The sequence below is a fragment of the Papilio xuthus genome, unplaced genomic scaffold, assembly GCF_000836235.2.
Source record: "Papilio xuthus unplaced genomic scaffold, Pxut_1.1 DF826933.1, whole genome shotgun sequence".
NCBI lineage: Eukaryota > Metazoa > Arthropoda > Insecta > Lepidoptera > Papilionidae > Papilio > Papilio xuthus.
Window position 1 is genome coordinate 7,326,982 of NW_013531716.1, and position 27,940 is coordinate 7,354,921.

At 32.4% G+C, this 27,940-nt stretch overlaps 5 protein-coding genes across 5 annotated transcripts; 4 read left to right on the forward strand and 1 right to left on the reverse strand.

The window, feature by feature from the left end:
* The first annotated feature begins 4,319 nt into the window (after window positions 1–4,319).
* e96h-0303 (juvenile hormone binding protein e96h-0303) lies at window positions 4,320–7,078 on the forward strand. The gene is made up of 5 exons (XM_013317829.1): window positions 4,320–4,417; window positions 5,106–5,325; window positions 5,623–5,747; window positions 6,077–6,229; window positions 6,861–7,078. The coding sequence occupies exons 1-5, from the start codon at window positions 4,360–4,362 to the stop codon at window positions 7,010–7,012; spliced, it is 708 nt and encodes a 235-aa protein (XP_013173283.1). The 5' UTR covers window positions 4,320–4,359; the 3' UTR covers window positions 7,013–7,078.
* Window positions 7,079–12,883: 5,805 nt separating this feature from the next.
* On the forward strand, window positions 12,884–19,542 carry an-0128 (juvenile hormone binding protein an-0128). The gene is given in 5 exon segments (NM_001312846.1): window positions 12,884–12,994; window positions 16,453–16,672; window positions 18,580–18,710; window positions 18,968–19,123; window positions 19,295–19,542. Coding segments are annotated over 5 exon segments (714 nt in total). The 5' UTR covers window positions 12,884–12,939; the 3' UTR covers window positions 19,447–19,542.
* Window positions 19,543–19,961: 419 nt separating this feature from the next.
* On the forward strand, window positions 19,962–20,995 carry LOC106121941 (uncharacterized). The gene has a single exon (XM_013317774.1). It carries the CDS (start codon window positions 19,972–19,974, stop codon window positions 20,989–20,991), a length of 1,020 nt encoding a protein of 339 aa, XP_013173228.1. The 5' UTR covers window positions 19,962–19,971; the 3' UTR covers window positions 20,992–20,995.
* A 347-nt stretch (window positions 20,996–21,342) lies between these two features.
* Sod1 (Superoxide dismutase 1) lies at window positions 21,343–24,631 on the reverse strand. The gene is given in 4 exon segments (NM_001312740.1): window positions 21,343–21,890; window positions 22,244–22,414; window positions 23,740–23,790; window positions 24,477–24,631. Coding segments are annotated over 4 exon segments (465 nt in total). The 5' UTR covers window positions 24,543–24,631; the 3' UTR covers window positions 21,343–21,713.
* A 705-nt stretch (window positions 24,632–25,336) lies between these two features.
* LOC106122279 (uncharacterized) lies at window positions 25,337–27,678 on the forward strand. Its single transcript, XM_013318211.1, has 5 exons — window positions 25,337–25,472; window positions 25,792–25,936; window positions 26,232–26,585; window positions 26,662–26,708; window positions 26,880–27,678. Exons 3-5 carry the CDS (start codon window positions 26,564–26,566, stop codon window positions 27,462–27,464), a joined length of 654 nt encoding a protein of 217 aa, XP_013173665.1. The 5' UTR covers window positions 25,337–25,472; window positions 25,792–25,936; window positions 26,232–26,563; the 3' UTR covers window positions 27,465–27,678.
* The last annotated feature ends 262 nt before the right edge of the window (window positions 27,679–27,940 follow it).

Here is a 27,940-nt window from a genome sequence, read left to right on the forward strand (position 1 = left end):
CTAAAGAAGGCTTTTCGAAATGAACGCCTATTTTGTATTTGTTCATGGATTGTAAATATTTAATTCCCTTATTAAATCTCTTTATATGAGTGGATAGAGACATCATGTCCCGCGTGCCGATTGGCTTTTTTTCTTCGTTTGATTCTATAAAAACTACAAAATCAACGAGGACAGAGTCCTCAGGGTACCTCCTGCTGTAATCTGATACAAAATACGGCTTATATTTACGCTGCTCTTTCTCGGAATCTTCGTCAGTACTTGTATCTACTTCTTCCTCTTCGGTCGTTTCTTCAAAAACTTCTTCTTCCGGCAATTTCTTCTTTTTACGTTTCCCCATGATGAGAGAACCCAGTAGTAATAAAACTTGTGAAAGTTTTGTGATTTTCAACAAAATAAAACGAAATTTAAAATTCTAATTTAAAAAAGGCGCCTTTCGCATTTCAACTTTCCCGCGTTTTCTTGACCCAGGATTAACTTGGACATGACAGCCAGTGTCCGGGACATTGTTAAATTATTTATTAAACAGTTCTACATATAGATATATTTTTAATTTTAGTAAGATTTTCCATTAAATACATTTTTTAGTCGATGATATTATTTGCATATACAAAATTATACACATTAAAAATATATATTTGTCATCTTGAAAGGTAAAAACAATCTGTAAAAGCAAACATACGACTAAATAAATATTTTTTAAAGATAAAGTACTCGATGTAATGACGCATTTATCAATTTAATGAAATGTCAAATGAAGATATTGATTTTGAACTTGAACTAGTGATGGTTACTATGTGGATTGAATGTTTAACATCTCTTTACCGGACTATACAGATATACAGATGCCTATTAGGCAGCGGTCTCTTCGCTTTTTTGACGAATTCTGGTGTCCGCTCTATCGTTTATCAACATGTTTTATATAAGCAGGTTTGTATGTATGTACAATTGTAACTAATGTCATTCGATTAATTTTATACCTAAGTGTCATCATCAGTTGTTTTTTTTTGGTAAATTAATTAGTAAATATACTGATTTGAGGTATGATATAGTGGTTGAAAATCGATAATATTTTAAATTATAAATGGTGTCAGTTGTGTTAGGAAGAAAACCGACACTGTGCCGGTGTATCGGCGCATCACTAGCCTAATTAAAATGTGACATTTATGTCCCCTCACTAATCAATCTGACACTTGACTTAATAACGAAAGCGCGCCATTTTGTGCAACTAATAATGTCTAAAGGACTTGTACAATATAAACTTTTTAATTATTTTTACATAGTGATTATAAATTAACAGATATTAACATGTATGTGTTACCGTAATGTCAATATTTTTTGCTTATTGGCCTGATGTCATCGAAATATTGATCTCTCATTTGAAAGATATTTAATAGTTTATTGGATATGAGGACACTTGAACCTTGTATTCTTGTGTCTTGTTTTAAGAAAAAATCAATAACCGATAAGTATTTGCGTCAATCGACAGTTTTGGACAAAAGAAAATTGCAAAGACATTCATAATTTTTTAAGTAAGTTTGCAGTAAAAGTTCATTACACTTATGCGTCGTGTCAACTTCATTTGACCTTTTAGAAGCAAACAAATATTCACAATAAGATGCAAAGGAATAAAATACAATAAAATGTTTCTTATCTATTTTTGAAGACAAAATAATGAAAAACTTTAGGACAATTTGAGGTCGCTTGTTTTGATTTTAAATCACCTTACTATGTTGTCTTGTATTTTGTATTTTATAGAGTACGTAATATCTGGCCAACGATAGCATCATCTTTCCTTACAATTTTAAATTACCGTGCCTTTTATGGAAGTGTGAATACTTCTTTATAATATTTTAAATTGGTAAATTAATCACTAAAGAATCAGAAATATTGTGTCCTCCAAAACAAGTTCATATTATTGTTTTAATATTGGACTTTGGTTGGACAACATAACAACAGTAGTAATTTTCACGCACACAAAGATATTGTTGACACAACTTCCGCGCATCTCCCAGAGCACGGATAATTTTCGTATTGTTTATTTTCTGTACTCCATTTCTACAAAAAATAAATTTAATTATGTCTTCTTCTCATTATATAAATAACTAGTCTATTAGTATTTATTACATACATTGTAATAAAAATTACAAACGCTTAAAGTGTCTAAAGTCTATGAACAATAGTAAATGAGTCGATCGTTACCGCATGAACAAAGCGTCTGTTGAAGTATAATAGCAACGTAAAACAGTTCTGAATCAATGCTCTTTAAAACAAAAAGGTTAGTCGTTAAGAACATAACACGGAATGAATGCATTATATATGCTTGGTTATATTTTTATATGTCTATAATTAATATTTGTTCATTCTGTTATTTTGGTCCTCATAAATATTATATATTTACGTTAACCATGTGAGCTCAATCTTTCTTCATTAAAATAGACAAAATTTCGTACGTTGATAAAAGATTCCTAAATGAATCAAGTGAAAAGATGACAGGGCAAACATGTGTAACTTAACTATAGCTTTCCACTGTCGAAACATATTGATGATATTGATCTTTGTGTTTTTTTTAAAGAAGGAGAGGTATGTTTATGTGTTATAAGAATGCCATGTATTGTATTTATTTTGCGGTAAGACATGACCTTTTAGCACCTACAGAACAATGGGACCGTTACTTTGATAGATTTGTACGTTTTTTACTCATTTCAAATGAGTTGATGGAAAAACCACATTTCGATTGTTCAGACTGAGTGAAATGACAAGTACAATGTCTTATGACTCATCATTAGAATCTATTATATCTACGAGTTATTGAAACACTGACGAAAATCAAATTTTGATGTCACATACAGATAGATAGAATAGAAACTTACAATCTTTTCTACAGCTAATATGCATGTACTGTTGGGGATTCTAACGGTATTCCAGTTTATATACGACAGTCTTTGTACATTTCGTACCCATGGAGACGATGATGCAGAAACAATAACCAATTGGGCGCAACTTTTAAATATGTCTGTACGAAAAAAGTTGGGTGAGTGGTAGATGGCTAAGCTTTTAGCGTTTTACTATTATCCCGTTGTTTCCGAAACTCATTGCTGTCTTCTTAATTGAAAGAATAATTTTTCTCAAAGTGGAATACCGCGAGCGGGTCTAACTGTACAACACATTTCGTACTACGTTATGGTATAGATGTTCTGTCGGTGAAAACCAACGCTTAAACATAACACGTGTTGTATTGTTTACAGGTTGTGAGTAATTTATCCCTAAATAGCACCAATGCCTTTTCTTTCCCCTATTACTCTGTCTCCCCTTTTTTCCAGAGAGGAATACTTTATGCATACTCCGCGCCCAGGGTGGGACGCGGTAGTTATGTGGGATTCCCCTCCATAGCGGAGGCATACCCACTAAACCTCTCTGTTCCTCTAACGCATCGGGACGGGACCACGGACACGCTTTCGCTCTCGTCCGCGGCCCACTCTGTCTCCCCTATCAAATAATATAATGTTATTTTGATGTAATGTGCTTAATTGTTGTATTATAATTACATGCATCATATTCTGATCTATTTTGTTATTCAGAAACAATTACCTCGATAGATATAAACCACAAATTTTCCTACACTACAAGATAGAAAGTAATTTGTTATGATTTTTTTTCATCTATTACTCCGGCCGCTCGGAATTAAAAGAAAGCTTAGTAAGTAGCCTATGTGTTCTTCTAGACAATGTTCTACATATATGGTAGGTAGATTAGTCCCATTTCAGGTAGATTAGTCCTCTTTATCTTCCCACCCTTTTTCTTATAAGGAAAGGATGGGAAGTGGAAGTGGACTTTCCGGATGAGAGGATGCATGCAAAGGGAAAATATTTTCTTTCTGTGCATCGTCTCCTTCGTCGATTAAGGTAGGCAACGCATATGCTATTGTGTATGTGTATGAGCAACGGTCACTTCGCTATTTCAGCGATTTCAGGTGGCTGCTCGCTCGTTTGCCACCTTGTGATATAAAAAAAGATCTATGCAGCTGTTCTAGAGATACGCATTTATAAAATTAGTAAGATTAGAGCGTCAGTGACGCAGTGGTTAAGTACTGGATTTGAATCAACAGTTCTTGAGTTCAAACCCATCAAGGTGTTTTTTTTAATTTACGAATTTGATAATGCACACTTTACGGACTTGATTACATATAATATGATTTATCAAATGAAAGCGAATACGTCATAAAAATGTATATTTAATTGATATCTCTCTTTAATTAAATATACGTTTACAATCAATTACTAGTATATTTTTAGACATCCATACATCTATATATGTAATGTTTCTTTGTCGGTTGTTAGTCTTCGTGTATAGTAGACAACGATGAGGTTCTTGGTGGTAGCTATTCTGGGCTCGTTGTGCGCAGTGGAAGCCAGCCTTAGTAAGTTACTTTTACCAATAGTATTAGTACTTGACGTTGTTTGGAGTCATTCATTGTTGTTTTTATTTTTTTAACAGTCCTAACTAAATATTAACTCTCAGTGTATAAAGACAATTAATTGATCATCTTCCAAAAAGGAAGTGTCAATGCCCCATGAACTTTCCTTGTTGATTCGAAAGGTTGGAGACACGCTGTAGTCATTGGCGTTTCCTGGTCACCCTTGGCCGTTGACTTTACTACACTATTAAACTCGAGGACAAAAAAATAAGATTATATTTACACGACAATTGCTAATATTATTATATTTCTTTTATTCGTTATAAAAATAATATAATGTCCAAATTAGTAATTACTGGATACATTTAAAGAGAAATTACTACTTAATAGCTTCAAAAATGCAGTTTTGCATGTTGATTTTGTTTCCCTTGTCGTGAAATTATTAGTTTAATAGTGGAATAAAACTCGCCAAGTTTTACTCGCTTTTATAAGAAATGTAAAGTTCGAATTTGTTTTTATTTTAACAGTGTCCGAAATGTAGCACAGGTTCTCGACTCATCTGTTTTTTAAATAGCTAAAATTCCCAGCGAAATTACCAGTGAAAAACTCACTTATACACTATTTTGTACAAATAGATGACAATATGTTTGTATACAAGTATCGTGAGTTTAAATCAACAATTGTATTATAGCTCCATTTATAACGCCATGTTATGCACGGGACATGCAATGTCTGCGAGCGTCGACGCAACGCGCCGTGCCCGTAGTGGCTGCGGGGCTCCCCGAACTGGGCATGGAGCCCCTGGACCCCATGACTCTGGACGGCATCGTGGCGGACCAGGCCGGTCTGCATATGGAGTTCAGAAACACCGTAGTTAAAGGCTTAAGAAACTGCGAGGTGATGAGAGTTAAGTGAGTACAAGCAAGTTTGACAGATAAATAGTATATTAGATTATTGTGTTTAGGGAACCTGCATTTTATAACCGTAGAAATAAAGACTAATTTCGAAAAAAGGTGAGGACCATTTGTTAACCTTTATATCCTTGGCTGTCGGATCAGGAGAATTCAGCTCAAAACCAAGGATGTGGTGGCAGTCCAGGGAAATTTAGTGGTAGTCGAGGATGTCCTGGAAAATATTTTTAGTGCCATCCGATCCATCTGGATGATGTAATTTACGTTTAATAATTCCACGTGTGTTTCCATTTTCAGACGTTACTCGAAGCGCACGCAGCTGGACGTGAAGTGCTCGGTGACGCTGGTGGGTGACTACCAGCTGGGCGGGCAGCTGCTCATCATGCCCATCGAGGGTCAGGGCAGATACAAGATCAGAATACGTAAGTCATTTGCTGACAAGAAGTCTCGTTAAGCGTTTAATAAATTTTAAATTAAATCGTAAAATACAACAATGACTTTTTTCTGAGACGAAAGTAGCTGTCACTTGCAGCCCTTTTCCACCAAGTTATTAGTAACGCGAAATTGCTGTTTAGCCAGTCGCAGTTGCCAGAGCCAGAAAATAAAATAGTCCTCTAAAATACCGAGACCAAACCTCATCTTAATATTCTACAAATCTGTGCTCATTTATCTGGATATTTAAGGGTTATCTTTAAGCAAGTAATACATTTCTCGTATCCAGATTTACATACGCAATAACATAATTTGGCAGGTGATATCCTGGTCAAGATGGAGTTCGCGGTAGGTGAGCGCGAGAAACAGGGCCAGCGCTACTGGACGGTGGAGAACTGGAGGCACTCCACTGAGGTCCTCACCGGCGCTGAGTTCCGCTTCCAGAACTTGTTCGGCGGCAATACACAGCTGGGTGAGTGTAATATAGAAACATTGGGTTAAGAAGTGTAATGAGTTAGAAAGAAAATCCGACACTGTGCCGGTGTACTGGCGCAACACTAGCCTTACTAAAATGTCGACGTTTATGTCCCCACACTAATCATTCTGACACTTGACTTTGTAACGGAAGCACGTCATTCGCGCCAAAGGATTCTAACTATTAATGTCTAAAAGTGTTAGTTTACTCTTTTCTCTTTTTTTTTATATCACAAGGAGGCAAACGAGCGAGTGGTCACCTGTAATCGCTGAAACAGCGAAGTGACCGTTGGCCATAGACATATGCAATTGCATATGCGTTGCTTACCTTTAATCGACGGAGGAGAGGATGCACAGAAAGAAAATATTTTCCCTTTCCATGCATCCTCTCATACGGAAAGTCCACTTCCACTTCCCATCCTTTCCTTATAAGAAAAAGCGTGGGAAGGGGAAGAGGACTAATTTTGGCCTTCTATGTTTAAAAGCAGAATAGTATTTTCGAAGATATTTTTTAGTTGAGTTAAGACATCGTGGGTCATTCAATTTGTACTTTGCTTTGTATTATCACAAAGGACATTCCGGACAATGAGACTGACTTACTGGGTTACTTAATTAAATTCTTGTTACAGCGAACACTGTGCTGGATTTCGCGAACAACAACTGGCGCGACATCTTCGCTGAGGTGTCGCCCCCTATAGTGGAGGTGATCGTGTCCAAGATTGTAAGCGAGGTGCGCAAACTGTTCGACGCTGTGCCCATCAGTGACCTCAGCCTTGACTGATATGCACCACTCCATTAATCATTGTTTGTTTCCTTTATGTGTAACAAATAAACTACATTTTACATATGTGAAGTTTGATTTTTATGATATTGTTTAGAAATGTTTGTCATGGTCATGGAATCTGCATGGCCGGCGTGTCTACTAAACTTAATTCCCCAAACACTTCTTTCTAAGTTAATACATTAGATTTTAAAACGTTTCATATTCAATTTTAATTCTAATGATTATTTGTTAGGTTTTAAATGCATTATGTTTTCACGTAGGTGATTTCAACAAAAGAGAAATAACAAGATGTTCATGATGTGTTTGTACTGATGTTTTTTCTGTGGAGATTCACTGCGAAGTTACCATAAATTTTGAAATTATTTAATTGTCAACATTAGCTGCAAGTTGCCGTTATAGGTTAGAATAACAAAGGAGAAGACAACATTCTTCGCTTGTATTTCTGAATATAAACATACGTTTGGTTTAAACTAAACTTTATATTTAATCTTTGTTGTTTGTGTAAAGACAACGAAATATATTTATTTACTTCACTCGCAGGAAAATTTATATTACGCCAGTTAATAAAACTACATATTTATTTTTGACCTCGTGAATAATATTTTAAGCACTTTTTGCCGCTTATTTTTCATAACATGAACGTTACACAAAAACCTTTAATTTTGTATTTGATTAAATACATTCCCAGTAGTTTTAGCATTGATATTAAATATATTAATTTTGTGGTAAGTTGTGGCAAAGTCATCAGAGTGTAGGTCACTGAACGCCAAACCTATCATCACCATGACCAAGGTATCGAAATGATGACAAGGCTTAGTGCCTCTTGGCCAAGTTGTCTATCTAACTGTAAAATTATAAATACGCATATAGTACCATTTAACTTATTATACTTGATTTTCGGACACGTAGAACGAAATAACATAAGGCTAGATTTCAAACGAGGCTAGACCGACTAAAAATTTGTTGGATCAAGCCCAGACTCAAAAACTTCTGTACAGCTAGAAAAATAAGTAGTATTAGGCTCATGTTTTCTTAAGTTTTAATTTTCAAATTTCATAAATATATTTCAAAGAGAAAATATAATACGAAAACTATGTGTATCATTTTAAATTAAAAAGAAATATCAACAAATTGTCGTCCATTTGACAAATGTAGAAATAATAACCTTTTAAATATAAGAAAAAGTTTTATAGTAGCACCTAATTAAATTAATAAGGTATATTAATTAAGAAACGCGATAACCTCTGGTCTTAAGGCTCTGTACTCGGTCAACACGAAAGGTCAGTCTTTGTCACTGACTTGATCGCAGATTATAAATTTAAAAGTAAAAAAATACGTATGAAATATGTGGCCAGTAACTTTTAAAACTAAACTAAGACTAATTAAAAAATTGGTATACTCGTATTCATATATTTCACAAGTTATTTTTAGTTTCATCTGTCCTGATGTTTGTTATCAAATCTTAAAAATTTTATTTTAACCAATTCCCGGATATTGAGATGAAATTTTGCCTACATATGTAAATCGCGTGACAATTCAATATTATGATATCATGCTGCTGATCTAGTGGTTGAGCTGGAAAATGTTCATAGGAACTTCGCAGTGATACGACACATCCTTGAGTTTGGGTTCGTTTGATTCACCGTGACGATCTTTCTTAAAAATGTTTAGGTATTTTAATTAATAAGAACTTAATTTAAGCTTGTTTAAAAAAAATTATATAAAATTAGTAGTATAATAATGACTCGCGGAAGTCTAAACAATTTAAACAGATTAATGATGATAATATTTCTTGTAAGTTGTATATTAAATATGTCTGCTGCTGCAGTGGAAACGTACAGCAATAATTACAATGAAACACGGAATATAACAGATTAAAAAGCTTGTATGATGAACCTACGTCATATGGAAACAATTATCCAACTCTTCCGAGCTTCCATTTCCCGGTTGAGAGAATCCTTGCCGATGATGCACAATTTTTATACTTTTTTGTGTCGTACTTTCTTTGTTTTGTACGAACATCTTACCATTATATCATCATCATCTTTTTTATGTTGAACTTTTTTTATTTGATAGATAAAAACACATAGTTCTTAATATGAAGATAGCAAAAACCTATACCTTTTATAAGTTATCAAAACATAAGATTTTATAAGCAGCACTTAGCGCTTAACACGGCTTGTTTACTATTTCTACTTGTGTATCCGTGATCTCAATTCTTAGAATCCATCTACCACTTTGCTGACGACATCTTTGTTTTCTATCTTTTAATGTTAGAATAGTCTAAAAGGTTAGTAAGTTAAAATGTGTAAACAAAGTCCTTCAATGTAGTTTTCCCCTGTCGGAACACTTGTATTAAAACACGATATTTTCGTGCCAAGCATTTTCTTTAAATAAAAATAATATTATTTTTTAATATTTTATAAAAATATAATTAAAAAAGTTGAAGTCTTATATGTGTGATATAAAGTGTATGTGACTTAAATACCCTAGATGTCGCCCGCGACTTCGCTTGTAATTTAAAAAAGTAGCCTACAACATCTTCGCGTTCATCAGCTACCTCTCCATCGAAGACCCGTCTAAATCGGTGTAGCCGTTCCAGAGGTAACCCGGAACCAACGCCGCCTAGCGGACAGATATAGAAAGACAAGAATTTTTTAAATTGGTTTCTCGTTAACATCTATGCAAATTCATCTCGTGTAAATTTTTTTTGTAATTTCATACAGACACTCTAATTTCAATAATATGTGTAGATTTTAGACTGTTCGACTACTAACATCGTTACTTTACCCAGGCCGTCGTAATAGTGGGCTTGGAATAAAACATAAAACTTGAAAATATTTAACAATCTAACATAATTCCAAACTCTTTAATATTAGAATCATAACCAGAATATAAATGAAACTTAATTATTTTTCTCTGTTACAAAAAAACCTTATAAAAAGAACTCCAACGAGCACAGATTAGTTGATTGCTTGTATTATCCTGTTATTTTAATAACAAATTAGTGATGGGCAAAGATTTACTATGATTGTTGCCGTGTATATATATTATTAATTACTTAGAAATATTCTAGTCGATTTAATTTACCAAAGATTACTTTGTGATTAAACATAATAGTTTTAGACATTTCTTGATATTTTTTAACCAAAAGAAAGAGAATCTAAAAGATTTGTCCGTCATTATGTTAGGAATGAAAAGTCAAAGAATCTAGTCTTTACTAGCCGTGCATTTCGGTTTTATCCTTCGTACTAATGAATTACATTTTGATATCTTCCCACGATATCACACTTAGCATATATTTTGTTTTATTTGTTCAAAAAATTTTACAATACAAATTTATAGTTATTGCTAGTACATCATCATCATCATCATCAGCTCACTATACGTCCCCACCGAGGGGCTCGAAGCTTACCCAAAGTTAAGGGTGATTAGGCCATAGTTAACCACACTGGCCCAGTGCGGGTTGGTTGACTTCACACATATATTTTCATATATGCTAGTAGTGCATATAGTATGTTAATATACATAGATTTTAAGGTTATATATATATAGTATACCTAGATCTCATAATAGCGTCAAACATTTGCATAAATAATAATTTATATGTGCTCTTTGAACTTGATGCTCCTGCAGTAATCAACCGTAACTGAATATCTATTAGTTTTATTACTTTAAACTAACACTTGAAGGCACAATTGATTATAATACTCGTAAATCAAAAAGACAAGCGAGACAGGAAAAGATAAAAATACTTGAGCAAATTATTGACATATTATTTGACTTCTTTGTTAATGGAGAAGGTCATTTTCCATAGAGCTTGCAATTGTTACGAGATCAAGTCACATGGATGCGAACGAGTGTGAGACGTGAAAGATAAAAATTATTAAATAAATATATCGATCTTACTATGTTATAAATGCGAAAGTTTGCATGGATAAATGTTTTACATTACTTAACTCCAAAACGGCTTAACGAATCTCAATGTTTGGCACAAAAGTAGAACATAATCTGGAACACATAGGCTACTTCTAAGTTTTTTTAAATCCCGTGCTGACAAGGCGCTGGCTAAAGCTAGTATTATTGTTATATTATATATAGTTATGATATGTTATAATTATATATAATATAATCTAATATAATATAATAAAAGATCAAGAGGTCAGTAATTACATGTCAATAAAATGTAACATAAAAGTTTTTATAACGTACTAATTATTCGTTTACGACAAAAAACGTAAGCTGACGGATCACTTGTCTATGCCTTTTTTTTCTTTAGTCTGTATCAAATCATAGTCTTATAAACTTTTCCATGATGTTTAACAGGATAACTATGCTTAAACATAATTAATTTATAATGAACGAAACTGTAACTGAAACGCGGAATTTGATCAACTTCACGCCCGTCTTCTGTGTGGTCGTGGTATTGAACCGGTCGAGCTGACCCATTCGTGCAACAGATGTTATTGGCGTCTACCACTGTTAAATCAAGCAACATGTAACCTTTACAAAATAAATATTAATTTATGCGCAACAGTTAACATGAAATAATTGATAATGTCCAGTGTTTTAGAGAAATGTAGCAATTTATAACAATTAATTAATTATTCCTTACATATTTAAGAACTAACCGTCAAATAATTATAATATTAGAATTATTTAATGTGTATTTTGTAATTTTATTGTAAGTTCTCAATTGTGAAAGGCAATTAATTAATTGTACCTAGATATTTAGTTGACTAGACTCAATATCATTCAATACTGGTTGCAGTAAACTGAGGAATTCCCACGTAGGCAAAGGGTTTGTTCCTGATCTGCTTTTTGTAATGTTGTTTTAGTTATAGGTATAGGTATTAGATGAAGCTACAATTATTCGCAATTGTCCTGCTGAATGTCTGAATGTTCGAAACATTACTATATGTGAGCCCTGAAAAAAAAAATAAAAATAAAAGTTCCCATCGATGCCGCATTTAGATAATAAATTCGCGTTCGCAAAGAAACCAACAATAGCTTCTCGCGTTTTTCGGGGAAATGGCAAGTTTGATTAAAAATTACTTTAGTCCGAGCAGTAGACCAAAAATAAGTTTCAATATGTAATTCGACCTGGTTAAAAGCTGCAAATATTTAACGTTACGGTTCATCAAATCATACAAAAATCTTCACTTCTCTTAATCATTCGTTAACACAAAGGTTACCCAAGGGATTATAAAAAAAATTGCCACATGGACATGCGGTAGTTTGATGAGATATTTTCGGGACAGGATTAACGTCTTCTTCCTGCGTGAACAGAAGTCATCTTCATGTTCTCGATTAATAAGAGTTATAATTAATTAATAATTGGTATATCGAATAACAACTTGGACGTAAATGCATCCGCTTGTAGTGCGCGCCGCTACGCTCCGGCCAGCCTTAGCGTCGACATCATATTGAGGTGACCATAAAATGTGGCATTAAAATAATACAATCACAAATAAAACATTTCATAAATTGTTACATTCTCAACAATTAATGAAAAAGTAGGTTATTCTTTCAGTTATTTAATTTTGTTCAGTATCATAATATGGAATTTGTCTTAGTTTCTATTTTTTATTTATTTACAGTGGACCTAGCACGAATATTTGTGACAATCGCCATCGTATTGTCATCGAAAAAATTGCATCAAAATGAAATGCGTTTATATCAGGCGTACAGCACACCAACATTCTTGTATTAATTTTCACATATTTGACGATGACGCGATTGTAACAAATATTTGTGCTAGGTCCACTGTCCGTGATTATTTACTGAATGCATGGTGACCCTACACACAAGCGTTTACCTTCCTCATATAAGGTTGTGTTAGCTGTGCGCAACTCACAACCATTGCGGCTGTGCGGAGTACGGCCGCTGCTTCAGTTGCTGTTCGCTACTTCTAGAGGATCACCATGCTGCGCTACTTCTGCTTTCTTGCTCTCTTCTTGAACGTAAAGTCCGCCTCGGGTATGTAGATATTTGACTTCAAGTTACAGTGAAAAATCTAGAAATTTAAATTACACTTACTTCCAGTTGAAATATTAACTTGAAAAGTACAGTGGATTATTATAAAAAAAACATTTCGTATTTAAATTATTTTGAAGCAGTTTTATGTTTTCAAAGACAATTGTTATAAAAAAAAGTATTGCGACCATGGCGCAAGCAAACGCTTCTAAATTAGTTTGTATTTTTTTTAATGTTTCATACCCCTGAACTTCGAAATTTGCTTTGTTTCTAAAAGACAAAAGCAGGTCCTATATTTTATTAAATGTCATAGAACCTGGAATTCAGAAAATATAACGAGATATTCCTGGAAATTGATACATATCCCTCTCCGAAGAGTTATTTAATGACTCCTAAATGAAGATTCAGTATGAAAAATCTATACTAAGGGCATTGTTTATTATTGAAATCATCATTGTTTTTTTTCTTCCATAACAACATTATAACATTTAGTTATATATATTTAGAACTTGTAATATTTGTTTAGAGATGAGTATTTGCTATTTATTATTTTAAATGAAGTGAACACGACTCTACCTTTTATATGATAAAATTAAATAAAAACAAAGATCACAATAGACAAGACAATGTAATGATTAACGTAATAAAAGATGTTATAGATAAGTTGTGATAATCTGCATTGTATTAAAATTGTTTTTAATTATAATAACCATAAGTTTTTATATGTTGTTGGGAACCTGTTTCATGTCGAATTTGATTCAAATTCTAGACCATAAACTATTGACGTCAATTATATACGAAGATTAAAACATATTAAACCATTTTATTACGTAACTAGATTCAAGATTTAATAGACAAATTAACTCCTTTTTGAAGTCTGTTATTATAAAAATAGATCAATCTGGAGGATACAATAATATGGATTAAGGTTAGGGTGATGTTAATGGATTTAAACGCTATTGTTGACTTTATAACTTCTGTATAGTTTAGACTACACGCTTTATCGGCCAGGGATAACCAACCAGTCAGACGCCTTTGCTAAGTAAATAAACAAAATTTGCATTTATTTAATTCTCGATATTTCTAGTCATTTTACTATTAACATTCATTCTAGGTCACATAAATATATCGAGCTTTTATAATTGTGTTTCTGTTAATCATATCTTTTATTTCAAACAATTAATGATACGCAAACATTGAGAGTAAAAACGTCAAATCAAAATTCCTGCCAGTTAATTAACATCCGTCTAACAATCTTTTCCATAAAAAGTGTAATGATTTATGTTTGAAACTATTCGCAACATTCTTGCTAATTCATTATCTTACATTATACGAATACTAAAAGAAATAAGTATTTAAAGTTAACTCAAGTTACAGATATTTTTATAATCCTATAATTTTATAAAACTTATTTACCTATATTCAGTTTTATATAATAACATCATGGATTCTGATACAGATTTTATTTTTTTATTAGGTGCGCAACTAAGTTCTCGCTTTTTTTTCGATAAAAATATAACTTTATTATTAAAAAAATGGTTACAAATGAATCATTCAAAGTATTGCCCATCGCTAGACACAACTTTTTCCCATCTTTCTGGTAGAGCACGAATACCTTGACGCCAGAAGTGTTCGTCTTTTGAGGCTATCCACGAATCAAGCCATTTTTTGATGACTTCATATGAGAGAGCTGCTATGCTAGAGCCATCGACTGATAAACAGGAGAACTTAGTTGCGCACCTAATATTATTTTATTCTAAATTTTTTATTTCTAATACATACAAAAGATTTCGAGAAATATAAAAAAAGCTGAATATTAACAAGTTATCATTGTCTTTATGATGGACGCACAAGCACGTATTTAGTCCAATTATAACGTAAACAAGGAAATAAATAAAATAAGGTCAACAAAAAGACAAACGGAAGCACAAAATTAAGTTACTACGTCAAAAAATGATGAACAAAACATTTCAATAAATAATAACAAAGTTAATTGTTGAATAAATATATAAAAAACATCTGAGATACGGAATTAATAACCTGTCGTGAAAGAGGAAAACTTACTTCAAAATATAAAACATCACTTTGTCTCGACTATTTAATTTAAAAAAAAAAACGGTAGTCTTCGTTAGCATAGATTAAAAAAAATTTAACTTATAATATGCCCGCGTTCATATAATTAAATAATTTAATATTCATTTTTCGTTATTATCAACACAAGTAAATTATCATCACAAGTATGCTTTTTTTTGCTATACATACAAACACTCCAATTTTATTAATATGCATAGAATATTCTTTTTAATAGAGATACAATTATATTAGGTTTGAACAATACAAAGGTCAGTGTAGTCGAAACAAACTAAAACAAGTTTCATCACGGACTTGTTAGGTTTTATATAGTAATTTTATTTTATTATTTATTATCATATTATAATACTATTTATATTTTTTTTAATTACTAATGTAGGTATTTTTCTTTATATATAAAGTTTTTTCTACACATTGATGATAATTTTAACTACCTACTTTAATGAATAAAGGCTAACCTTTTGGATAAATGTTGGCAATCTCAAACTGAATAAGCGAAAATAAAAGACGTAAGAACTTATTTATTTGGTAAATTATACGTCATGGATACGGATAGTGATTTGATTTTCTACTCTTACACAATACAACAGTAAAATAAACTGAAAAGCTGTTAAATTTTATTTGTAAAATCGATCAAAATCTCAAACATTGAAAAGGTTTTGAAAAGCAGTAAACATACAATGTTATGTAAACAAAACTATAAAATTATGCCAAGTTAGCGCTACAGCCTCAGAGCCATATGGAAAAAAACACAGTATTTTTTGTAAATATTTCTAAGCGTATTGGTTCTAAGTTCATAGTAATATTACGTAACTGGTTTCCGGTAAACTTGACCTTGCTTCAAGATCGATTTAATTATAAATAGCGATTGCAATAATTGAATTATGTGATGTATTGTTTTACACACAATAACCTATTTACTTCATTATATACAGATTTATACATAGTTAGAGTAACTTCACTAACTACTTTGTTTCTCAACATCCTTTTCGATTTATAAGAAGAACTTTAGCATAGGAAAGATTCATTCTACCAATATACTAACTGACATTTGAACGGGATGATATAAAAGGCGACAAACGACAATCTCGCTCAATCTTATTATCTTACCAATGTTATAAATGCGAATGTATGTTTGTTAGATGGTATCTCCAGAACGGCTGCATGGATATCGTTGAAATTTGGCACAGATGTAAAACATAGTCTAGAAGAACACATAGTTAACTAATGAAGTTTGTTTTTTTTTAATTATGCGCCGACGGAGACACGGGCAACTGCTAGTAATACTAGTAATACTGCTAATATAACTAGTAAGCCTAGCCTATAGAGGTCTTACTGGTTACGTATTAAATGAAATCTTTACCCCTTAGCGCCGTTCATCAAGCCATGCAAGGATGGCGACAATGCGTGCATCCTGGCATCCAGTCAGGCAGCAATTCCGTTGCTGGCGCCCGGCATGCCATCGCTCGGCGTCAAGTCGCTGGACCCGCTCAAGGTGCCGCGTATCACCAGCGACCAGGGTTCCCTGAAGCTCACCTTCACAGACACTATGCTCACTGGACTCAAGGGCTGCAAGATTGAAAGCATCAAGTATGTACAAGTATCTCTCTATCTCCCTCACACATAATTATATCTGTTGATCCTCACCTTTTTAATTTATAACATCTTAAGACACTCTCTAATACTTTTTCGTTTAGTTACCAGTGTGTGTTCAGAAAATTATGATAGACTGACATTTGCAACGTGACTTATTTCGAGAGAAATTTAAGAATAATCTTGTAGTAAAATAATGGCAAAATAATTTTTGATATCAGTGTAGTAGTTCTTATTTTTCTTTACATACAAAAATAAAAGCTTTTCTTTTTTATAATAATAGTATAGACATAGACTGCCTAAAAATATTAATGAGAATTTCCGAAACGAAAGATTTCTGTGTCATTTTATCAATGTCTTCATGTTTGTAGAGACAAAGTTTGTTGTTGGAACTTATGAAAGCAAACTTGTCTCTAGTAGATAGATATAATTAATTTAATATAAGAGAGAACTCAAATCAATCTGACTGCACGAGTACTAGTTGTTTTCCTCTTGAGCTCATCGCGTTCACCTTCACTAAGGTCTTCCTGGTCTTACATAAACACATTGCAATTCCTTTTACTCCTTTAAGGATATAAATGATTAACGGTGACATTTTATAAATTCTTAAACAACTGGTAAAAACTATAATATTTTCATTGTCAAGAAAGCAAACATAACGTGAAGAAAACTACACTTTAAATTTATTATATTCATTTTAATAATATAAAGGTGCTAATTGTTTCATTTGAATTTATCTAGCTTGCTAAACAACATTTTTGGTATTATATTATTTCAAAAATAACTAATAGCCAATAGCTATGAGCAATTCAACATAATAACAATAGTTATCACAGTTTTTTCAGATGCAATGAAGAAAATTATACTATGTCCGGGCGCTATTAGCGTAAATCGTAACCTACCTCAAGTTGATTCGATTAATAATAAATAGATTGTAATAAAAAAAACAATGATGACATTTTAATAAGAGACTTAATGCAAAAAAAGTCAATGCTACAGGATTAATAAACCATTGTATCTAACATCCTTATATAATAGAATTTTATTTTTATTTAATCTAAATAAAATAAAATTAATTAGTTATCATGTTCGATATAATAGAAAATTCATTTTAACTGCAATAATTCATTCATTCGTTAATACTTTTTAATATGTTAATTTTTTTCCATTATTAGAACGACGACAATAAAACTACATATTTTTCTTTTTAAACTGTGCTATTCTTTGCTCATTGTCAAGGTCAAAGATTAACACACAATTATTACAGATTATACAGATAGCCACTTAATAATTCCTATTACGGAACTCAGGATTAATAAATCGGACATTAATTGCAGTTGGTAACATTGTTTCTAGATAATAATTGAATTGTCCATACAAGCTATTACTTTCCTATTTTACCTACCAAGTCAGTAATGGAGAAAAGAGTTAAAGGCTTGGAATATTATTTTCGTTCTGTCTATTTCTTTCCCTAATTGATCTAAGTATCAAGATTTTTTTTTTAATTTTTTCAGTTTTTTTTTCATAATTCGGCAAAATTTATTCATATCCTCGGAAGCTCCGCTAAAATGCCCAAGTTCAATGTTCACCTTTGCACCGCCGACCGCGCAGTTTTACGCCAATTTATCTTTTTGTCCTTCCGTATTGTTTGTAAGCAACTTCAAATGTGTCTCAAGTCTAAACTCTACCACTTTCTTTCACGTACCAGAGCAATAATTGAATGCATTAATTTGTGCGAGTAATTTACCTTGATTAGATTATACAAAACATTTATTGCTTCAATTTAATTGTATGCAACAAGTAAGAAATTAAAACAGTGTATATGGATAAGATTTTTGGTGATTTTTGGTTGACCACGTATGAATTTTTTAAAGAGAATTTAAAAATACAATGTTTGTATGCAGACACGACCGCGTCAAGGGCAAGCAGACACTGGTGTTGCGCTGCGACATGGTGCTGGACGGCGATTACGTACTGGACGGGCAGCTGCTCATCCTGCCCGTGCAGGGCAAGGGCCGCTACAAGATTGACATCCGTGAGTACTTTTATCTGTGATCAGTAAATGATAACTAACTGTGCAATAATATATAGACAACAACATTTAGGTATTTTGAGATAGGGGTATCTCCTATCCCCCTTTGAACCTGCTTTGAACCCTGCAAAACATGGATTTAAGGAGTCAGCAATTGCATTTTACATTTATGATGTGAAATGATTATATATTTTATGTAAAAATATTCTTTACTAAAAGATTGTTCACTGCTCTATTAAAAATGTTTTTCACTTTCACAGGTGACATCGTAATAAAGACGGTAACCGACCTGACGACAGAGCAGGGGCCAGACGGCAAGGAGCACTGGAAGATCGTCAAGTGGCGCGACTCCTTCCAGGTCAAGACCGGGGTCAAGTTCCATTTCGACAATCTCTTCAATGGAAACAAAGTTCTAGGTAAATATAGCTGTGAAAATTGACTAATTTAGGTTAGGTACTTGATTCTAAAAACGTATCGACGGAATTAATTTTCAAAAGGTTCAAATCAATACGGTTTACATTTCATCTTTAACCTTGATAATTTAATTCCGTTAACTTTGATAATAACCTACCGGAATATATTTACAGCCGATCCAGTCATAGAATTCGCGAACACAAATTGGAACGATGTTATGCAAGAGATAGCGCCGCCGATCGTTCACACGATCATCGCCGCCGTCTTCAAGGAAATCGAATCCCTGTACAAGGCAGTGCCTGCTGATGAACTTTACATCCCTTGAAGATTTTACAGCTAAATCACTTTAGGTTATTGTAAATAGTATTGTACAGCGATTTGTGATGGTAGGTTAAGTTTCGGTTGCTGATAAAGCAATCACATAAAAATTATACAAAAAATGTTCAACTTTTATTTTACCCTTGAAGTTTGAAGCTGTATACTGTAACACAACCGAATTAAGGCTTGGTTACCCACCTACCAAGGAAAATAGCTGAACCAGGCCGTAAAATTTTCAAAAAAATTAGGTCATAGACATTGATTAATCAATTTTTGTTCACCGTCATACAGATTACAGATAAGATATACAAATTGGCTTAAAAGCATAATAACTAGGCTATAGAATTTAAAAAAAAAGTTTCAAATAAATGACATTGACAGTAACTGACTTTGACATTGACATTGTTTTTAATAAATTAAATTGTCACTAATTTATGTATTGAGTTTTGTGTCATTGATTTGATTTTGAATCTGAACATTTAAGAATTATTGATTTTAAGAAATTATACTTTCATATGTACTAGTCTTCAATATGCTCTCTCCAGAAATAAGCAATTTTCCCTCACCCAAAGTTATTATTGTTCACAATACTAACCAAAACATAGACTCCGTTACTAAAACTATTAAAGTAAATAGTTTCTATAAAAGCGTTATTATTACTTGTCCGGATGAGACAAATGTCCCGAGTTCTCTTGAGGAAATAATCACCGAAGACAGCGATTCTTACAAGTTAAGTGGTTGTCCTCTTACAGAATTTCTAGATAATGTGTTTATTGAAAGTTTTGTCAAAAATGGAAGTTTGTATTGTTTATCCGCTGACAGGAACTGCGTTGTTAAAAACTGTGCAGCTATCACACCAGATGGCATTCTAACCATACATGTTATAGAGCATACATACCAGACTCTTGGTCTTGAAGGATCAAAGCGTCCACACAATTATTACGAGGTTAGTATTGATTTAAAAAACATCAGGAATATTGACCGAGTCAAACAAGGTTTACGCAAATTGGGTACCTTTGATTTTCACATATATTGGGAACCAAATTCAGAAGATGTTTGTCCGTCAACCGTAGCAAGATATTTCCATGACAAGAATGTAGATGTAACACTTTGCTCTCTTAAAATGAAGAAGCTGTCACCACAAATAACTCAAGTACCTTCTCTGGAAGATGTGGAAATTGAAGAAATTGTTGAATGGGTCGGAATGTTGTGTCACAATGCTAATTTGAGTCCTGATGATTCATATATAAGCACTTACAGTGAACCTGAGTGCAGTACTCCGTTAGAAACAACAAGAATAGCTTTGCTTGTTGTTAAAGGATTTTTAACATCTACACTTATTGTAGAATTGTGTAATAAGTTGTCAGAATATGTATCAAGCAGATCGTTGAGCAACTACTGGGCGTGTCTCAGTGTACAGAGTGAGGACACCCTGCGACGATGGAACAACTGCACACCTAGAACATTTTTGCCTCACAACACATCGGATAACATATTTTTTACACAAGAAGGCCATATTACATATACAATGGGTCAATTAAAATATTCATAAATTATTAGCTTGTTATTTCTTAACTGAACATTATCTATTGTATTATCCTTACTATTTACCTGCTCTCAGTAATGCTACATCAAATATCTTTATATCTGGATGTTTCAACAGGATTTACATAAATAGATAGTGTCATCTATTTCTACAAACTGTCAGTAAATGTATGTAATGCTAATATCTTATATCATACATCAATTAAAATGGTTATTTTTAAATTATTTTCATTAGTAGCAGTTTCTTGATGGTAACATGGTGGTACACTTTAAATCCCGATTATATCTTGAACAATAACAATGTTTTTTATCAAAAACATCTATACTGTTTTTTTTTCTTAAATGAAACTATCAATTCTAGTTATAAATATTTATTGAAAACAAAATAAGCATACAGTTCAAACAACAATGTTCCCTACACCTCACCGAGGGGGCCGCCAACACTGGATTATAGCAATAGTATTGCTTCAAGGAATGCACAAATCTATTTTAGCATTAAATGAATAATGTGAGACTATATTCATTTATAATGACAGATTCAGTACCTACAACAGTTGTGAAAATGTGGTCCAAATATTACACATCCTTGCATAGACAATAAATAAGTAGACAATTTCAACGAGAATAATTATAGAATTTATTTTTAAGTATATGCAACTGTTTGCCAGATTCTATAGCCAATATTTGGATCAACATACACCAAGGGATGTAATATCGGGTTTGTGCAAGTTAAGACTTGGCCAGGCCAATGACACCGCATGCGATGCGAGCGCCCGCGTTGCCGGTGGTCTTGCTGAGCTCATGCCCGCCAATACCGAGGTCATCAGGGTCGGCGTGCACCACCAGGGTGCGTCCGATGATGCTGTTGGGTCCACACAGGGAGATCTGAGAGTCTTGGATGCAAACCTACAACAAACATTCAGTTCAGTGTTACCTTAAATTACAACGAAATTTTTTGACACTTTGTTTTGTCAAGCTAGTACACTTGAAACGTAAAAAAATTACAGTAGCATAGAATATGTCATGTTTCTTATCAGCCTATAGCACCTTTATTAAAGCTTCAACTTATCTTCAATAGTGCTTTGCAGATCAAATTCCATTACCTATACTAAAATTTCACACTCAACACGTCACTAATCAACAATTTAAGTGTTGATTAAAATCTAAGAAAGACAGTTAGAGTAATTTTATTATGAGGGTGTTTTAACAGTCTTGATCTTTATAGTTTGAAAAAGATTGTGAAGAAGTGAGGGATGTACCTTGGTGACTCCACCATCAGCGGTGGCCTCAATGTTGCCGAGGTCGCCAACGTGGCGTATGGTGGCGTTGGGAGCGCCGTGCTCCTGCTTGTTGGGGTTAAAGTGGGCCCCAGCAGATGTGCAGCCGTTTGTGTTGTCACCAAACTCATGCACGTGGAAACCGTGTTTACCCTGAAAAAAACATACAAAAGTACATTAAAACACTATACCCACTGTATATATTTTACTAATAAGTGTTAACATTTGGATGTATGGATACTTGTTACTCCAGAACAGATTAAGGAATAAGGAAAAAATTTTAAATGGAGATTGATTTTAGAATTGCCTGTAGGCTACTAAGTTTTAATTTTATCCCACGCGAGTGATAGCTAATACTTTCATAGCTGTTTCCTATATGGAAGGTGAGTGTGGTAGTATCACATTTGGGGGCACTAGCACCAAATCAAGTACAGTTTTAGGGCAGCCGACTAGAATATTATGTAAAAAATCTATTGTTAAAAATGGTCTATCAGTTTGTGATAGCATGTGTTAATTACATTCAGTGAAGTATACAATGTAGTGCAGTATCCAAGAACTATGCAGACCGGATGTAATTATGACCAAATACGTTTCTAATAATGAAAAGACAGAGACAGGAATAGTCTAATTAATATTTATAATATTATGTATTCACGTATGTATTCAACTTTGTATCGCGCGTCACTATGGGTCGGGTGACCTTGTAAGATAATTAATCGATTTCTTAACTTTACGATTACACAGCATTATTTACTTTGATACTGTTTTTTGAATGAACTATAACACTTGAGTTTTGACACAAAATCCCTTAGTCATCATGAGATCTAAGATTTTACATAAACGGCAATGGTTGATATATTCATAGTCGCCTTGTGTTTAATCTTTTCGTAAAATGTGTTTTATTTTGGTTTTTACATGGTTATTTTGTTTATTACCAGAAACAAATATTAAGTGTAAACTATTAATGATCATGATGACATCATTTGAAATAAGAGATAAGGCTTTGTAATCATAAAAATATATTTATTCATATATTCAATATATAAAATATTAAAAGCCAAAAACCCCCACCTCTAAGGCCTATCCATTTTTTTCTAATAGAATGACATACTATTTATTTAGTAAAAAGTTAAATTTTATTTTATTATTAACATTATGATTGTTGAGTAAGAAATCATAATGACTACACATAGTTAAGAGATTGTATGTATTCAACATGACTTGAATTTATCTTCTGATAAGTATAAAATAAATGTAAATAGCATAGTTATTACTGAGTTAAATTGAGTATATAAGTTATCTTAAAACTTGAATAAACTTCAATTGAATTTATAACAAGTTGTGGAAAAATATATAACAACATAGTACTTATTATATGAGAGTAGTCAATAAATATCAAGGGCATTTGTTAACTATTTGATATGATAAAATAAACACCAAGCAAGACAACAGTAAATACAATATTTATTTATACTGACCTTTGCTAAGCCTGACACCTCTCCTGTCACCACCACTGGGGCTTTATCATTCTGGAAAAATAAAATGGTTTAAAAATAAAAACACTGACTCCATACAGGATAGTACGGTATAAGTATGTTGTGAAAAATGGTATACCAAAACTGCTACAATCAGTCAGTACATAATCATCAAGGGAATCACTTAGTGTAGTTTGTTATGAAAACTAGATTGAATCATTGCTAAGCATTATATGCCTGTGTGTTGCATTTAAGATAAATATGCAGTATGTTAGTAGGTAGGCCTAAAAGATTATGGATATAGCAGGTGCTTAAGTAAGGAGTTAAATCTTATTGATTTTTGGACTAATTCTACTAGATGAAGTAAGACATTTAAATCATTTGTTTAAAGGAATAGGTACTCATATTTAGGTATCTCTGAATAAAGGGGACCAAATTAAACCCTTAAAATATGAAAATAATGTTATACAATTAGGCAGTGTTATAGAACATGTATTTTTAAATTGTGCAAAATCAAGTGCACTTAGAGTGCATTACAAGGATAAATGTATAATATTAGTATGCGGTGCGGTTCTACCTATGTTGCCTCTACTTATAGTATAGGAATTGATAAGTAAAATGTACGAGGTATTGGAATAACAATATTACAAATCTTGAACCCTGTCACCTATTCAAGGGTATACTTTTCAAGGTCTAACGTTTTTGCAATTTTCAGGTATGAAATAAGTAGGTATACATACCTCTTGGCTGAAGAAAACAGTGCCTTTAACATCTCCATTCAATACGCAGACTGCTTTGGCCGGCATTTTGGATACAAACGGTAGTACCAAAAATTAGCGTTTTATTAGTGCAGCACTAATGTTTTTAAAGATGAAATTGCGGAAAAACTTTTGCTGTGACTTCTACTTCAACGCTTTGCGCAATAATGGAATGAAATAGGTCTGTGGTGGTCAACGATATTGAGATAAGAATAATAATTACAATAGTAGAAGTGAGTAGGAATGGGTAGAATCAGGTAGAAATTAGAATTCTAGAATTTTGTGTGACGTTTGCATTGATGCTGCCAGTATAAAAAAAAACATGTTTAGTGCTACTTGCTCACAGTGCGATATCCGACGAAATTAAAACTTAAATAATCTGGTCCAACGGGCTTTAAAGTGAAACTATCTTATTAGGGTTTCGCGTAGGTGTAAGGCATTATAGCTACTATAATAAATTAGGATAATATGTCATGTTTTCATTTTTATTACAAATCCTTTTATTCTATGCCCATGGCATCTACCGAGTTTGTTAGGGATGAGCCGTTGACGGTATTGGCGTCAACGAAACGAAACGGTTAATTCGCTTTTTTCAACTAGACGAAAAACTAGTAGATTTAGTCAACTAGTTTATCACACATTCAGTGAACAAAGACCTGAAGACTAGTGAACAAAAAATACAACCATTGATCCATTTGTAAATGTAAGTTAAATTTAATTAGTTAATTGGAAAACGTTCAACGGGTGAAAAGTTGGAGGTGAATGATCAACGGTTGATTAAACTCGTTCGTTGAAACAACGCCCATCTCTAATATTTTGTTCTTTTTTGTACTCTACTCTTTGTAGTGCCTATCAAATATCACATTTAAAATAAAAAAATATTTGAAATGATAGAAAAATACACTAATTTTCCTAAAGTTGATATATTCCATGGGTAATTACAACGAGAAGTTATTTTAATACTTCGGTCATAAAAAGGTGATTTTAAATTATATTTATAGTGTAATCAACTTTTGATCTTAATAACCTGTCATTAAGCCTATTATTCAAAACAATTGAATCTAGAAAGATTCTACATTTAAATAGTCACATTTATATTGTCACTCAGATCGGGAAAGTATTTAAATTTTGCTGAAAAAAGTATAAGCTTAAACTTTAAGCAATATTTACTAACCAAAGAACGTGTATACTTAAGGTTTTATGTTGGTGAATTTTACAGCTTCGGGTTGGTTTTAATGCTATTTTGATTTTAATGTGCCAAATAAATTTAAGTATAATTATTGTCAACCTTTGATAGGTGATAGCGATATAAGAAGACAACATTAGGTCGACGTCCCAGTGGGATAATAGCCAAAATATGTGCCTTTTAAGTCACGGATGCTGGGTTCGATTCCTGCCCGAGACTTATATAGCAGCATACAAACATTTGGTTATAGGCATGGGTGAGTTTAATGTATGTTGCTGAAGAAACAAGGGCTTATTGTTATGTTAAATAGATTTTTTGCCAACACTAGAGTTTTTTACATGATGCTATGAATGAAACAGATCCATGTTGAAAGAGGCACAACAGCACAGACAAATTCAAGCATGAAATTGATTATTTACTTGATGGATGTTGATTATTAGCTCATAAAAAAAACCTATTACTTGCATGTTTTCAAAATATTTTTTTACTTCTTTTTTAATATTTGTGTATGAAATCACATCAAACATGTCAACTGATATTTCTCATTACAGTATTGCAAGTATTTTGCTGGCTCACTAGAGGAATACAAAGGAAATCACTATCTTAAATTGTGAAGAAAATAAAACAGGGAGAGAAGAAAAGACTAATTTAATTATAGGATTTTATTAGCTAATTGTATTAAAGTAATATAAAATTTAACATTGGAAATGAAACATCTTTCAAGTTGATAAAATGCTTCATAAAAGACTAACAATGAGCATAGATAATCACTCCTGACAAAAAAAGCAAATGCTTTCTGCCAAGAGGATAGGAAGAGTGATTGCTTTTAAGACTATTTTCCTATTTTGAGCTTTAATAGCAATATTGATTTTGAATAAGTCTTATGATTAAAATGGATGCAATAGGTATGTATTAATTTTTTTTTATCATATTTATGAGAAATTTAATTCTATTATAATTTGTTTTGTTTCTTTTTTTCAGTCAACAACATGTATGACAATAATGCAAATAATGCAGAATTTTGTAAGGTAAGAAATGAGATTTGTTTAAAAGCTGATTGCCATTAATTAATAAAAAAAAAAAACAGCATTTATGAAAGAATGTTGAACATAATAACAGTCAATAATTATAATTTTCACAGATTATAAATATTATGACCAAATTTTTGGACAATTTTAAATGATTTTAATTTGTTACAGATGTGTCCTTTATGCAATAATCGAGTTAGGTTTTTCTATTTGGCAATAGATGAAAAGATATTGATGTGTGAAAATATAAAATGTGAATTTCCATTTGGTTACAATGATTTCAAAATTATCAAAGAAGAGGATGATATGTTTGAAATGAGCCAAAGGTCCACGAATACATCTCTCAAAAGTTGGCCAGATATTGATAGAAATGATTTGGAAAATCTAAACGATGTTAAATGTTTTAATGTCAATCATGAAGATAGTAATATTAAAGTTATAGAAGATAAAATTGCCAGTGAAAAAAAAATGGTTAAAGAATTAAACGCTTTAAAAGGTCTTACGAAGAAATTTAATGAAATCGAGGAAGATTCTGAAGAAATAATAAAAAATAAGAATTTTATTAGGAAATTGATGAAATTGCAAAAGTTATCTGGTGTTCAATTAGTTAAACAGGAAGAAATGGATGTGTTGAGACGCGACAAGCCTGGATATAAATCAGATGATCTAAAGATAGATATTGACACAAGTACTAATAATCTATGTGCAATCAAAATAGAAATCACACAAAATAAAATAGTACCAAATGTTACATAACCTATTATGTAACTATATATATATAAAATTTGAATTTTAAACTCGTAATGTGAGACTGTTTTTTACTAGTGCTTGCTAGAAAAGAAATGTATGTATTTCTCGACTCTGTGATTTTATTATAATATTAGTTGTAGATGTTGAGCGTGTTGCAAATTACGGTTTGTCAATTTTACAAAGTAATGTTTGCAAGTGGGAATAAAGAAGTTTTTGCATATATTTTTTATTTTATTTTTCGAACATACAGCAAATAGAGAAGGTAGATTATAGGTTTTTATATTAAAAGAAAGTTGATGTATGATGATAGCCAACAATTTTTCAAAAGCAACTGCAGATTTAATGTAGCGATGTTATCATTGGAACATGCGCATTTTGTTTACCTTTGGTTTTAACTGTTATTCACTTGTCTGAAACTTTTGGAAAAAAAAATATCTGAGAACTAGGAGCAGAGTGAGCCCAAACAAATCTACAATTAATAT